Below are 15381 nucleotides of genomic sequence, written 5' to 3'. Positions count from 1 at the left end.
TATACATTGTCACCAAATGTGAAATAGTTATGGGTCAGGACAAAGTCACAAAGTTCTGCCACCAGGTTAGCCGTGACAGTATCGGGGATACTGTTCCTGACGGCTTGTAGTCCATCTTTGTGTGGAATGTTGGTGTAGAGGGCTTCTACATCCATAGTGGCTAGGATGGTGTTTTTAGGAAGATCACCAATGGACTGTAGTTTCCTCAGGAAATCGGTGGTGTCTCGAAGATAGCTGGGAGTGCTGGTAACTACAGCATTTGCTCAAGAAACTCCCTGAAAAAGCACAAGAACAAATCCGCACAGACACACCCCTGGAGCCAGGACCTGGGGTATTCTATCTGCTACCCAAGATCCATAAACCTGGAAATCCTGGACGCCCCATCATCTCAGGCATTGGCACCCTGACAGCAGGATTGTCTGGCTATGTAGACTCCCTCCTCAGGCCCTTCGTTACCAGCACTCCCAGCTATCTTCGAGACACCACCGATTTCCTGAGGAAACTACAGTCCATTGGTGATCTTCCTAAAAACACCATCCTAGCCACTATGGATGTAGAAGCCCTCTACACCAACATTCCACACAAAGATGGACTACAAGCCGTCAGGAACAGTATCCCCGATACTGTCACGGCTAACCTGGTGGCAGAACTTTGTGACTTTGTCCTGACCCATAACTATTTCACATTTGGTGACAATGTATACCTTCAAATCAGCGGCACTGCGATGGGTACCCGCATGGCCCCACAGTATGCCAACATTTTTATGGCTGACTTAGAACAACGCTTCCTCAGCTCTCGTTCCCTAATGCCCCTACTCTACTTGCGCTACATTGATGACATCTTCATCATCTGGACCCATGGAAAAGAAGCTCTTGAGGAATTCCACCATGATTTCAACAATTTCCATCCCACCATCAACCTCAGCCTGGACCAGTCCACACAAGAGATCCACTTCCTGGACACTACGGTGCTAATAAGCGATGGTCACATAACCACCACCCTATATCGGAAACCTACTGACCGCTATTCCTACCTACATGCCTCTAGCTTTCATCCAGATCATACCACTCGATCCATTGTCTACAGCCAAGCGCTACGATATAACCGCATTTGCTCCAACCCCTCAGACAGAGACAAACACCTACAAGATCTCTATCATGCATTCCTACAACTACAGTACCCACCTGCTGAAGTGAAGAAACAGATTGACAGAGCCAGAAGAGTACCCAGAAGTCACCTACTACAGGACAGGCCCAACAAAGAAAACAACAGAACGCCACTAGCCATCACCTTCAGCCCCCAACTAAAACCCCTCCAACGCATCATCAAGGATCTACAACCTATCCTGAAGGACGAGCCATCGCTCTCTCAGATCTTGGGAGACAGACCAGTCCTTGCTTACAGACAGCCCCCCAATCTGAAGCAAATACTCACCAGCAACCACACACCACACAACAGAACCACTAACCCAGGAACCTATCCTTGCAACAAAGCCCGTTGCCAACTCTGTCCACATATCTATTCAGGGGATACCATCATAGGGCCTAATCACATCAGCCACACTATCAGAGGCTCGTTCACCTGCGCATCTACCAACGTGATATATGCCATCATGTGCCAGCAATGCCCCTCTGCCATGTACATTGGCCAAACTGGACAGTCTCTACGTAAAAGAATGAATGGACACAAATCAGACGTCAAGAATTATAACATTCAAAAACCAGTTGGAGAACACTTCAATCTCTCTGGTCACTCGATCACAGACCTAAGAGTGGCTATACTTCAACAAAAAAGCTTCAAAAACAGACTCCAACGAGAGACTGCTGAATTGGAATTAATTTGCAAACTGGATACAATTAACTTAGGCTTGAATAGAGACTGGGAATGGATGAGTCATTACACAAAGTAAAACTATTTCCCCATGGTATTTCTCCCTCCCACCCCACCCCCCACTGTTCCTCTGATATTCTTGTTAACTGCTGGAATTAGCCTACCTGCTTGTCACCATGAAAGGTTTTCCTCCTTTCCCCCCCCTGCTGTTGGTGATGGCTTATCTTAAGTGATCACTCTCCTTACAGTGTGTATGATAAACCCATTGTTTCATGTTCTCTGTGTGTGTGTATATAAATCTCTCCTCTGTTTTTTCCACCAAATGCATCCGATGAAGTGAGCTGTAGCTCACGAAAGCTTATGCTCTAATAAATTTGTTAGTCTCTAAGGTGCCACAAGTACTCCTTTTCTTTTTGCGAATACAGACTAACACGGCTGCTACTCTGAAACCTGTGACATTCAGTAGGTATTTCATGTGCCTACCTGCTGTTGCCTAGAGCAAGAATTTCTAGTTGCCTTTCTCCCTGTAGACACACTAGAAAAAGTGTCTTTACACTAGTACTTCATTACTTTAGGAAATGAAGCAGCCTTTGTGATCATGAGACTTTGGTGGACAATATCCCTACCTACTGCCCGGGCCAAAGTTAGCCAGAGGATTCTTTTGAGCCATTGTGTTTAACCTCACAGTGATAGATACTAGGTGTGTAGCTGCTGTTGGCCCTTCCTTGCCATCACTGTGTGTACTGATTTTCTATTTAAACTTCTCAGATCCTTCAGCCTTCTCCAGCTAGATCTCACTTTGTTTTGCATTCCCAAGTGTCACATTAGAAAGAGAATTCTTCTGCAAGCATTTGGTGCTACTCACCGATGGGCACTGCACACAGGTTCTCTTGAAGGGTTGGCTAATTGTGCTTATAGGCTGGTGCTTTTCCAGTATGCCAGCCAGAGCTTCCTGAAGGCTTTGTACAGGATTCTCTGCAGGGCCAGGCATCGAAGAAGACACAAGTTCAAGCTGCTGTCTGGTGAGAGAAAAGGGGCTGTTGAGAAGGGTTTCATCTTTTAAACCTCCCTTTGCTTCAGGAATGGTTAGGACATATGTTGGTATCAGTATGGTGTATCCTATGAGGTGAAGTGAAATGGACGTAGTGGTAAATGAAGGGCATTTAGTATTTCAGAAGGTGCAAGGTGAAAATGAAGAGGAGGGAAGGATCCCTCAATTTTGGGATGTGTTTTGTACTCCCATAGCCTGCCCTGGGTTTATGTAGGAGCCAGAAAATATAAATCCTCTGGGATGATTTTTTCAGTGTGTCCAATTTTTATCTCTCACCATCTCTCCACAGCCCACATCAAGACATAACAAGGACATCAAGCCCACACGGGAGGAGTGTATCTCCTAGCTGTCAACTCTTGTAGGCAGACATTGATCCTATTCCAGCCTACTCAGTGTATGCAAGCCTCTGGAACCAGCACAGCACTAACCTTGACATGATCTTGGTGCCAATGGAGGACTTCAAGGTTGGAGAGACCTCGTGGCTTTCCTCCGACAGCACTGACTGGATGAGACTTCCTTGTACAGAATAAAAGCTTTTGCTGGTGGGTTGCCACAGAACTCCAAAAATCTGCAAAAGAATAGAACGAACACATTATCCTTTTACCAATCTATTCCTTTCTTGTTTTCCTTTCAATGTTTGCTCTTCTTTTTGTTTCTAACAAAAGTTGTGTCTATGCATTTGATAGTCTTACCCTGGAGCCTATTGGATGAAAGAACCACCTCATCACAGAACCACCACGCAATTTGGCAGCTTTGTCAGTTTCTGGTCAGTAGGGAAGATGCCCAGGACTGAACTAGTAGGAGATGTTGTTTGTGGGGTTTGAGGTGCCTGGATAGATCTATGACTATAATAGTAGAAGGTCCTGCATTGCATATATTGGCATTATTGTGTGGAGTCCAGGACTATAATGACAAGGTAACCTGCAATTTGGGATTGAGATGCAATAGCAGAACTAAGAGGTGGTTCAGCAGAGGATGGGTCAGATCAGAAGTGAAGTACAGAGATAGAGCTATTTAGGAATCCAAGGCAGGGATATCAGTGGTGGTCACAGGTTAAGACTGGTGTCTATTGGCTAAGATAAGCTGGCATCTAGCAGTAGACTATGAGGGCCTGCTTCAGGTTACTGCTAAGTGCACTGAAGAGCTGTGAGGTAGCACAGGCTTGGAGTAGCTGGAAGAGGAATGAGGAAGGCTGGCTGAGCTGTGAGAGGACAGGACTAGGACAGTCGGAGACACTTTATCTGAGAGCTCAAGTGCATTGGAATAACTGTATGGGGTAGGGCCCAAGAATGAAACGCTCTAGTTCAATTCCTGCACTGTGGGCTGGCAGAGCTGAGTTGGGCCGTCTTCAACAAGGCTGGGGACTGCGGAGGAAGGTTATTCACTCAATCCTACCCTTTCATGAACACCAGATTCATCTTAAAATGTATGAAAGGAAAATAAAGAAATGCCTACTCTATTTTCTATTTCTAACTGTAGAGCACAAAGCGGATAGTTACTCTTAGGGCATTCTCTGGGCACCAATAGGATTTTGCTAATCCCTTCACTGCTGCCAGAACATGCATAACTCCCACAAGCAATTTTCTGTAAGTGGAACAACAGGCTCTAAGAGGAGCATCCAGCCTGCATGGGAGGAATGGGTCTTCCAAGATACATCTGGCGCCATGTTCAGCACCAGAGCACTTAAACTAAAGAGAGATGTTTCCTGTCAGGTTCCCACGCTATAGTGGAGATTAGTGTGGAGGAACAGTGACATCCAGTGGAAGATTTAGTGTACTACAAATTGTCATTGCCAAAGCCTAAAGGGGAAAATAGTGACACTTCCTCAGGGTGAAAGTAGCAGGAAGGGATTTTGGACTAGGGGAGAAAGAATTAGTGTCTGGGGTCAGCCAGCCTCTAATCACTCATGTACAGCACAGGACTGCACAAGTAGTGGCCCAGGAAAAGGCACTGAAGGTGGGTTTTGATACATAATTGTGTGTAGTGGTTTTATGCTATGGGCACATGCCCCAGGGACTATATTGAGCTCACCAAACACATTTCACTTTTGACTTACTCCATATTTGAGTCCTGGTCTCCAGAGATGAATAACAAAATGTATTAACACAGGGTATCTCTTATGCTTTCGGTAGCTTGGCTGTTCCTTTTAGCCATCAAGAGATACACAGTGTTCTGTGCAATCACTAGATAAACAAATGTGAAATGAATGCCTCCCAAGGCAATAGTAATGGATTCTGGATGGCTTTCCATCAGCCTCTGTTGACAGCACTACAGGTCTTCAGCTCTCTTTCTAGGTAACTCCCTACTGCCTTCGCCTCATATCACACTCATTCTGGTCACAAACATTCAGACAATCTGGAGTGAAAACCCCCATCCTCATCCCCAACATCCTTACAAGTGAGGTGTAGCTCACGAAAGCTTATGCTCTAATAAATTTGTTAGTCTCTAAGGTGCCACAAGTACTCCTTTTCTTTTTGCGAACATCCTTACAATTAAGGGATACCGTGAAAGCGGGGAATTATGGTTCAGGGAATTAGTAACAGATGTTATACATTGTTATAAAGCCTAGCAGGTCAACCATGGCTTATAAATATCTTTAACATCTTCTACTGATGTGTTTATAACCATCTATAATGTAAACAACTCACATTTGTAACATCTACTATTTGTTTAGTGACCCCTTATAAATAGATTCCTAATACAGCGTGTGACCAAATCATATTAAAGGGGCAATGTGAGGGGATCTTCTGTGGATAAAGAGAAGCCTCATTCTGCAGCAGTGTCAATCCAGCAAATTTCACCCCCAACCCCATCCCCCAGATCTACTGTGAAAGGAAAGCACAGAAAGGGAAAGCCTACTGGGTTAGTGTGCTTATTCACAAGGCCATTCAACAAATAAAAAAAGAGAGAAAAAGCAGAAATTATCAAAAGTGAACCCAAGCCAAAAATGCTTGACTCCCTTGCTGTGCTGCAGAGTGACCTTGCACAAGATTCTTTTTTTTTCAAAGAATGACGCACTTGCCAGACTTCACCATCACCTCTCTGCTGCCCTCATCTTCACTCAGAGACCTCTGATAACTTCAGGAGACATTATCTGAACACCTGGGCCATTATCTGGAGGATTCTTTATGAACAGAGAAGTCGCGGGGGAAGAATGGAGCTGCAGGAAACTAATCAGGTTTGCTTTGTGAATGTTTGTACATGATACAATGACTCAGTTTACATAGTGAATTATAAGAGTAATAACACCCAGCTCTTATACAGGGCTTTACATCTGTAGATTTCAAAACACTTTAGAAAGGTGGGTCTGTATCATTAGCTTTGTTTTACAGATGGGAAAACTGAGGTTCAGAGAGGTGAAGTGACTTTTCTAAGGTCCTACTGCAGGCCTGTGGAAGAGTCAGGAATGGAATTCAGGTCTCCTGAGTTCTAGCCAAGCACTCAGTTCACTTGACCATGTTGCCTCTCAGCCCAGTGAAGGCACTATAGTCCTGATCCTGATCAGGACTTCCATTAACTCAATGGAAATTATTAGATTGAGCCCTAAAGTTCTACCACTGCCTTCCACCTCATCCTCACACACACATCCACCCTGGACAAACCTGTATCTTCATGAATTTGGTCCTGGCAGAAATTCCATTATTTTCTTTGGGAAAATGTGCCATGTTTACATTTAAATGGCTTTTTTTTTAATATAAATATTCCTATTAGGTCACCCATAGTGCCAGTCCTTGCCAGTGCATGTTTGTCACTACAGTTTTTTCTCCAGTGCTTTCAGTGAAATCTAAGATATAGGTCAAATCACTCTTGGCATAGGCAGATGTAATTCCACTAGGTTCAGTAGAATTGTACCTAATTTTACCAGGTCTGAATGCCTGAAACCATCCATTGGGGCTGCTGCTACTTCCCTTGTCACACTCTTCCACAATCCAATTGATTTCACTATCAGCAAATTTTTCTGGATATTCAGTCTCCTTTGCTCCTTTTGAGTATAGGGCTCAGAATGATCATTTAATCTGATTCTGCCTTAATTCTTCAGTAGCCACCAAGCTTTGGCAGAAGAGACCCCAAGGAGGCTTCAGAAGTGAACTTTTCTTTCTTTTCAAAACTTTCTTTAAGCCCAGCATGAAATGATCATAATTCACCTGAAACTGTTCACTCTGGGATCTCCCTGAAGTTATTGACCCTACGGTAAGATCTGGAGAAGACTGCAGTACATTTAAAAGGGGTGCGACTGGGGCAGGAACATTCTAACCCACCACCACCAATGTAGGAATGGACTTGCTTTGTTTACGGAGGTGAATCCAAACTTTGGCCTTGTACAGCTGTGCAGATCTTTTGTCTTTACAATGGAATCCTTGGAAACAACATATGTGACTTGACAGCTCCCAGAAATATCCTCCTGAAGCCAAACAAATATAAGAAATCATGTCATGAAATTATAATGTGTGAGAACTTATGGCAGAAAAAAATACAGTTCACTATACACAAAAATGGCACAATCCAAATAGAATAAATTATGTAGAAAATCTGCACAGAACCAGATAAAGGGCCATATTTTGAAAATGAGACTCAAAAACCTCCTATTCTGTATATATGCCTATTGTACCTAGCATAGTTACTGCAACAAGATGAGTGTATAAAAAAAACAGGCAACTGCACACCCAAATGGGTGTTTGACATTTAAGTCATTATAGCAAGTAAACACAAAAAGGGCATGAATGTAATCACAGAAATTATGAAAAACATTATTGTAACTGGCACTAATTGGCAATTGCAGAAGAGAGAAATGGGTTTGGAGAAGGAAACACCTTCTCACTCCAGGGATGGTTTTATTGATGCACTAAGATCAGGTTCCTCCATATTTTTCTTTAAAACAAAACTATATTCTGCTCCTACCTCAGTTGCTGTCCCAGAATGTGGCTGGAATTGGAAGAGACTGATGAGGCCCTGTTTCATATTCAAGGTCTGGGGCCTTCCTCCTCCATCTCCGTAGATGCCTTCTACCTATGAGGAGAAATTTGATTTATGGGAGAGAATCTCTGAGACTGCTGAGAAAGGGACAAGAACTCAGCATGAAGGCATGGAAGATAGCATGATGAGCGTGATAATGAGAGAATTCCCCTCTCCCCAGGATCTCAGAAGGGTTTTCTGGACTGATATGGAAGTTCAAGTTGGAGAAGAATTTCAGATTAAGGGGCAGTAGGGAGAACCTCAGGCTTGGGACTCCATGGGGGATGAGAGAAATATTCATTGTGCTGTCACTGCACTAGAACTAGGTGACGACTACACTGTTTTGAAAGGCTTCAAAAGAAAACTGATATCCCTGACTAGCACGGACTTAATTTTACAATACATTTATGGCCACAAAGTCTTTTTAAAAAGTGAGTCCTCTCCACTTTGCACAAACCTTAAAGCAGTGACAGTTCCACTGCTCTACTGAGTCGAAATAACATTCTTTTATCTTCATCTGACTCCTACGAGGCATCCACAGCTGTTAACTGAACAGTAAATATAGGACCAATGCAGGGGCAGCTCCGGTAGACCACCCAATTGTGTAACATACGACAGAGCAGGGGGCTCTGTAGCAATAGCAGGACTTCAGAAAGAGTGTCTGTATCTCCCTGAACAACCTACAAGTCACAGCAGAGGCCAGACGATCTGAGTAGGGTGGGGTGTAGGAGAGCTTTCAAGAGTTCTCTTAAGTAATGAGCTTCTGTGCAGCAATGACCAACACTCTCCCACTTAAAATTTTGACCTAGAGCCACCATTGCTAACCCAGACTGCTCAAACCTATTCTATTTCAACAGAATTATCACACCTGCAGCCCACTGGCTGACTCTGTGGTCATCTTGTGCACTGCTGTGCAGGAGATCTACTTCCAATTTCTTTCATTTGCTCTATTCTATTCTAGATAGGTGCTCGTAACACCCTCCTCACCATAATATTGGAGTGCCTTCCATTAGTGCATGAAGTGAAGTGACTAACTGTCTGGGCTGGTCGGTGTTCAGACACTGAAAGGCTGGGATAGGGCACCTATTCCCGGAAAGGGAATGCCTTCTGCTACTCAACGGTCACTCCCACTAGCCAGTTAAACAGAAGCACTGATAGCATCTGAGGAGAGTTTCATCTTGGGGTCCATGGCCAGAAGAGTGGTGCTTACCACATAGAAATTTGAGAGTGGCAAGAATGTAAAGCAGGGAAAATGAAGGACTCTTCAGGTTTCGAATAGGGATGTTAGGGGCTCTTTGTGTGTCTGTGGGTGAGGTACTATTAACACACCTTCCCATTATTCCAGTGGAGGAAAACTGGCAGCTGAAGCTCTGCGGTGTCCTCTTTGCCCAGCACAACCTCAGTGGATGGGTCTCTGGTAACATTCTGACTCTTCTCGTGTTTTGAATCATGGTGGACTTTTAGGTCTTGGATCTAAAACCACAAAAGACAGATGGAAGCTATGAGGGTATAGGTCACAGAGCGTGTGTGTGTCCCACTTCCCAGCACCTCTGGCCATTTGACTTGAGGGGAGCCACAGATTTCTTTTTTAACAAGGGCTGTCTATTAATCACAGTTAACTCACGTGACTAACTCAAAAAAATTAATCGCAATTAAAAAAATTAATCGCGATTAATCCCAGTTTTAATAGCACTGCAAAACAGTAGAATACCTGTTGAAATGTATTAAATATTGTTGGATGTTTATCTATATTTTCAAATATATTAATTTCAGTTACAACACAGAATACAAAGCGTACAGTGCTCACTTTCATATTGTTATTTTTTATTACAAATAGTTGCACTGTAAAAGTGGTAAACAAAAGAAATAGTATTTTTCAATTCACCTCATACAAGTACTGTAATGCAATCTCTTTATCGTGAAAGTGCAATTTACAGTAGATTTTTTTGGTTACATAACTGCACTCACAAACAAAACAATGTAAAACTTTATAGCCTAGAAGTCCACTCAGTCCTACATCTTGTTCAGCCAATCACTAATACAAACAAGTTCGTTTACATTTACAGGAGATAATGTTGCCTGCTTCTTGTTTACAATGTCACCTGAAAGTGAGAACAGGCATTCGGATGGCACTTTTGTAGTCGGCATTGCAAGGTATTTACATGCCAGATATGCTAAACATTCATATGCCCCTTCATGCTTCAACCACCATTCCAGAGGACATGCTTCCACACTGATGATGCTCGTTAAAAAAATCATGCATTAATGAAATTTGTGAATGAACTCCTTAGGGGAGAATTGTATGTTTCCTGCTCTGTGTTACCTACATTCTGCCATATATTTCATGTTATGGCAGTTTCAGATGATGACCCAGCACATGTTGTTCGTTTCAAGAACACTTTCACTGCAGATTTGACAAAATGCAAAGAAGGTGAGATTTCTATGTGAGATTTCTAAAGATAGCTTCAGAACTGGACCCCAAGGCTTAAGAATCTGAAGTGCCTTCCAAAATCTGAGAGGGATGAGGTGTGGCACATGCTTTCAAAAGTCTTAAAAGAACAACACTCTGATGTGGAAACTATAGAATCTGAACCACCAAAACAAAACAAAATAATACGAAACAAAACATCCCAATTTTCTGCTGGTGGCATCTGACTCAGATGATGAAAATGAACATGTGTTGGTGCACACTGCTTTTGATCGTTGTCAAGCAGAACCCGTCATCAGCATGGATGCATGTCCTCTGAAATGGTGGTTGAAGCATTAAGGGACATATGAATATTTAGCGCATCTGACATGTAAATATCTTGCGACACCAGCTACAACAATGCCATGTGAATGACTGTTCTCTCTTTCAGGTGACATTGTAAACAAGGAGCAGGCAGCATTATCTCCCGTAAATGTAAACAAACTTGTTTGTCTAAGTGATTGGCTGAACAAGAAGTAGGACTGAGTGGACTTGTAGGCTCTAAAGTTTTACACTGTTTTGTTTTTGAGTGCAGTTATTTGTGTACATAATTCTACATTTGTAAGTTCAACTTTCATGACAGAGATTGCACTCCAGTACTTGTATTAGGTGAATTGAAAAATACTATTGCTTTTGGTTCTTTTACAGTGCAAATATTTGTATTCAACAATAAATATAAAGTGAGCACTGTGCACTTTTTATTCTGTGTTGTAATTGAAATCAATATATTTGAAAATGTAGAAAACATCAAAAAATATTTAAATTGTATTCTATTATTGTTTAACAGCACGATTAATTGCAATTAATTTTTTTAATTGCTTGACAGCCCTATTTTTAACATATCTCATAGACTTTTCACAGACACCACTTATGTCAGAAACAGAAGATGATTGGGATTGAATGTTCCCTATGCCCACCAACTGAAATTAGCATTGCTATGTGTTTATTCAGTGAAGAAACTCTCAGGCAAGCATTTTGGCACTCAACTGGCTTATTAATGTTTGGATAAAGACAAGCCATTGGCCATTTTCTCCACAGTCAGCATGCCTGAGTAAAAACTTAATCTATTTACATGGAAGGAATCTGTTGCCGATGGAGCCCAAGATGATCCAGCAGTAGTAGCTCTACAACTTGAGCTAAAAGGAAATCCTCATAGCCTGTTGGTACTAGAAGCACTAACAGCTTTTCTCAGGCCTGCAGGTACTAGGGGACAAAACCATCACATACCTGAATCTGGAGAAGCTGCTCCCCTGCAAGATTTCTCCAGAGCAGGTGCACCTGAACCAAAGCTTCAGCCCACATCCGACTTCCTTGCAAGGATAACCTTGAGACATAATCTAGCTGCACCTCCAGTGAGTAGCGGTATTGATACAGGATTCCAGGCTGGAAAGATGGTGTCTCCAAGTTCCCTATGAAAGGAGACCAGAACTGAAGCTACCCACACACTTTCACATTCCTCAGTACCCATGATGGTCTTGGATTCAAATTTATCTCAGCATATAGGTTAAGTGGCAATGAAAAGAATCTCATTGACCTCAATGGGCTTTGGATCAGAACCTGCCTAAGATAAATACATACGTTTTCTTATTCTCCCTGGTCCTGCTGCTCAGGCCTGGTAGAATAAGAACCTCTACTTATCCTGCCTTTAGTAACTCCTATTCCTGGGCTCTTCAAAAAGGAGGTAGAAGTAGGAGTAAAGATTAGAAAGGACCTTGTCCACACCCTTAGATTTGACTGAACTGCCTGAAGTTTTAGCCTCAAATATGTATTTGGAACCTGCTGTACTAATGTGAACAGGATGACTTTCAGATGAGATCAACCCAGCTTCTACTGATTAAGCTGGGAAGAGTGGCAGGGGGACTCCATTGGGCTCTTCTGGATGCTGGGAGGGGATGTAGAAGGCTGATCAAAAGCTCCTTGATTCAGTTCCATCATCAGATTGAACGGTGAATTGGGATTGATTTCACAAACTCTGATGGAGTTCGCTCCCTTTTCTGCCAGCGATGACTCAGCCCTTGGGCTCATGAAAATACTTCTGAATTGTATTGCTTTGCTTTTTGAAATAGACAATATTGCACCAATACTGCCTGGTGGATACAATGAGTCTTTGTTAGAAAACACTTAATTCCCCAAAGCCCCTCTTCAAGCTATACAAGTAGGACATTGTGCTACATATAAAAAGAAAAGGAGTACTTGTGGCACCTTAGAGACTAACAAATTTATTTGAGCATAAGCTTTCGTGAGCTACAGCTCACTTCATCGGATGCACAAAAGCTTATGCTCAAATAAATTTGTTAGTCTCTAAGGTGCCACAAGTACTCCTTTTCTTTTTGCGAATACAGACTAACACGGCTGCTACTCTGAAACTACCAATATACTTACTATATTTTTCAGGAATGGATAAACATTTCCAGCAAATGCACATAAGTCTGTTTGCCCAGTGGTACTGCTTCTTTCCGTGGTTGTGGGAAAGTGTTTTTGTTTAAATGAGAAAATAAATGAATGGATTCCCTGAGCCCTCCCTCCCCATCTTATCACTCATATCTCTGGGGTTTATCAAGGACTAAGGATGAAAATTTAGTAAGATACCTTTGTTAACAAAACATCGCTGAATGGAAGAGTTCATTGGTCTATGTAATTCCCCAGCACAGGTCCACTGCAAGTTTAGCAGCCAAATGTGGGCCTATTAAAATTAATTATGTGCACTGTAGTGTCTCACCACCAGTTTGAATATACAGCCTGGAGGAAATCCTAAACTGGTCTAAGTTGTTATAACTCTACTGAAGTCAATGGAGTTATAACAATGGAGCTACGACAAATTATATCAGATGAGGATCTTCCTCCACTATCTGCTGTGGTCTCTGAGACCTTGGGTAAAGTTACTAAGTAGCCCTATCATTCACCTTTGAGTAGTGCTGTATGTAAACTCCATCCACTCACAATTTACAAGGAACCTTCATACTATTTCTTAATCCCTTACAAACTGTTGAATTACAGATTGCTGGTTTCATAATACAATAACATTTGCTAATGTCAACCAGTGGAAACCTGTAAACATGTTCTTAATTTGGTGCAGTTCTTTTCTACTTTATTCTGTGTAGGTCCTTGTAACACACCCATCACTGTGATATTTGAGTGCCAGGAGATCTTTTCTTAGGGTTGATAGTGATTGATTCATTGGCCTTTAAGGATTAGCTTGCACAATTCTGCTGAAAGGTAAATAAAAATGGAACCCTGCTGTGGGACTTTAAGACTTCGTATGGGACCTTGGAGATTAGCTCTCAACAGAAGACTTCAGTCCCTTTTTCATTTCCTACTCCTGTCCACTGCTGCGGGTGCCAGAGGTTTTTTTCCAGGGAATGAATTCTAGTCCTATAGCACAGTTCCATGGATATGTTCATGCTCAGCAAAGTTTGAAGGATCCTTACAGAAATGACCATTCATTCCATCCTACCTTGGACAACCTAGAATATTTGATTGTGAGGGAATAGATGACATACTCCCCCTTTCATACACTCTTGCCTGTTTTAAAGTAGCAGTGATGAGAAGTGTATCTAAATCATAACCCCCTAATCCTAACTTAATCATTGACCTAACCACAGCATGTTAGCATAAAGATGCTGGAGAGGCCTTGCCTCAGAATGTCTTTGTTTTTCTAACTCAGCCCTAATATTCTTTAATTTTTCATTTGATGTAGTATGCCTAGAATTATTTGAGATCAATCTTCTTGTGTATTTTATACTTTGTATATCCTTAAAGATTGACTCTGATTTTTGTGTTGGCTTTTGCCAGGAGGAATAATCCGTTCAATCCATTATCTAAAGATACAGTTGTCCTTGAAATTCTCAAAGGGACCTACTGTTCTTCCAATTCATTGCGAACGTAGTAGGTTACTGAAGTGTTTTGGAATTCTGTCATCTGAACCTTTACAATGACCAGCAAAATAGGTTTTAAAACTCTCCCCAAAGGATGCCAAAGTCTCCATGAAAGGAAAACTCCATAGTAGATTCAGGCATACATAGGTGTAAATCTAGCTGAATTCCTTAAACCATTCTCTGTGTATAAGAGGTAACTGGTGCTGGCTCTTTTACATGAAGTTGAATCTTGAAAGGCCAGTATTTACTGTATTCCCAGGCACCCAGAGAGAAGTTTCTAATCGTGAAGCCTGAAACTAAGTTACAGCCACCTGTCCCTGAATTCTGGAGATGCACAAACTGTTGTTAGTTGCCATGCTAATAAATCTTCATAAAGAGATTAGAAATCTGAGTATTTTCAGAGCTTTCCTTCAACGTCCCTTTTTTGACTATGGGACTCTAATTTTGAGATCTAGAATTCCAGTAAGCACCAGGCATGATACAGAGTTTTGTGTAACATGATGAGCATCCTGTTTCTCGGGTCCACAGGATACTTTCCCATTTCATGTCATTTCAAAAGCTGAAGTGCAAAGTTACTTACCTTTTGCCGAGCTGGTAAAGAAAAAGAAAATCAGCCAGATGTGTCCTGAAGCTACTTGTGAATTCATGGTGAGGATTGTGTGTGAGCAAAACAGAGTGCTAGGGAAAGAGGAGAAAGCTAGAGAAAAGACAGGGCAGGAGGGTGGGGGGAAGGAGGAAAATACAACAAAACCCCTCCAGAGTGGCCACAATTGACAGGATTCACAATGTCAGCTGACAAGGCCTGACCATCTCCCTATCCCTGAATCACACATTGAAAGATTAGCAAATCATTAATCCCTTGCTCCAACCCCCAGCTGCAGCAGCTGCAGCAGCAAAAGAAATAAAAGGTTTGGAAATCATTTGGATTTGCCAAAGCCTGCAACAAGGAAATCGACAAAACCTGCAAAATGGATTTTTGGCTGGAGAAAAGGCAACAGTCTGGAGTCTCCCTTGCTGAATCTGCCTGGGGGTTCAGAAGAGTAGCTCTGTCCCCTGAAACATATCCACTCTCTGCGCCTAGCCACTTCCCCCTCTCTACCAGAAAGAAAAGGGAAAGAAAGGAAGGGAAATTGACGAGAAAGTGGCCAAAAAAGCAGCAGCAGAATCATCCCTCTTCCTTCCCTTTTCAGGGGCTGAGGAGTTCC

At 42.3% G+C, this 15381-nt stretch overlaps 1 protein-coding gene across 1 annotated transcript in view; it reads right to left on the bottom strand.

Annotated features, from left to right (window-relative positions):
* The window catches only part of LOC119858854 (microsomal triglyceride transfer protein-like), a 33672-nt gene extending 18291 nt beyond the window's left edge, over positions 1-15381 (bottom strand). Inside the window, exons 1-7 of the mRNA XM_038410338.2 lie at positions 14757-15381; positions 11529-11710; positions 9164-9307; positions 7781-7888; positions 7167-7283; positions 3310-3449; positions 2696-2849 (exon numbers count right to left, since the gene is read on the bottom strand). Of these exons, the coding sequence (XP_038266266.1) occupies positions 2696-2849; positions 3310-3449; positions 7167-7283; positions 7781-7888; positions 9164-9307; positions 11529-11710; positions 14757-14823 (912 nt within the window). The 5' untranslated portion in view covers positions 14824-15381. The remainder of the gene's footprint in view (positions 1-2695; positions 2850-3309; positions 3450-7166; positions 7284-7780; positions 7889-9163; positions 9308-11528; positions 11711-14756) is intronic.

Source organism: Dermochelys coriacea, chromosome 7 (genome assembly GCF_009764565.3).
Source record: "Dermochelys coriacea isolate rDerCor1 chromosome 7, rDerCor1.pri.v4, whole genome shotgun sequence".
Lineage (NCBI taxonomy): Eukaryota > Metazoa > Chordata > Testudines > Dermochelyidae > Dermochelys > Dermochelys coriacea.
The sequence above is the reverse complement of the archived record's forward strand: the minus strand, read 5'-3'. Positions and strand labels throughout refer to the sequence as shown.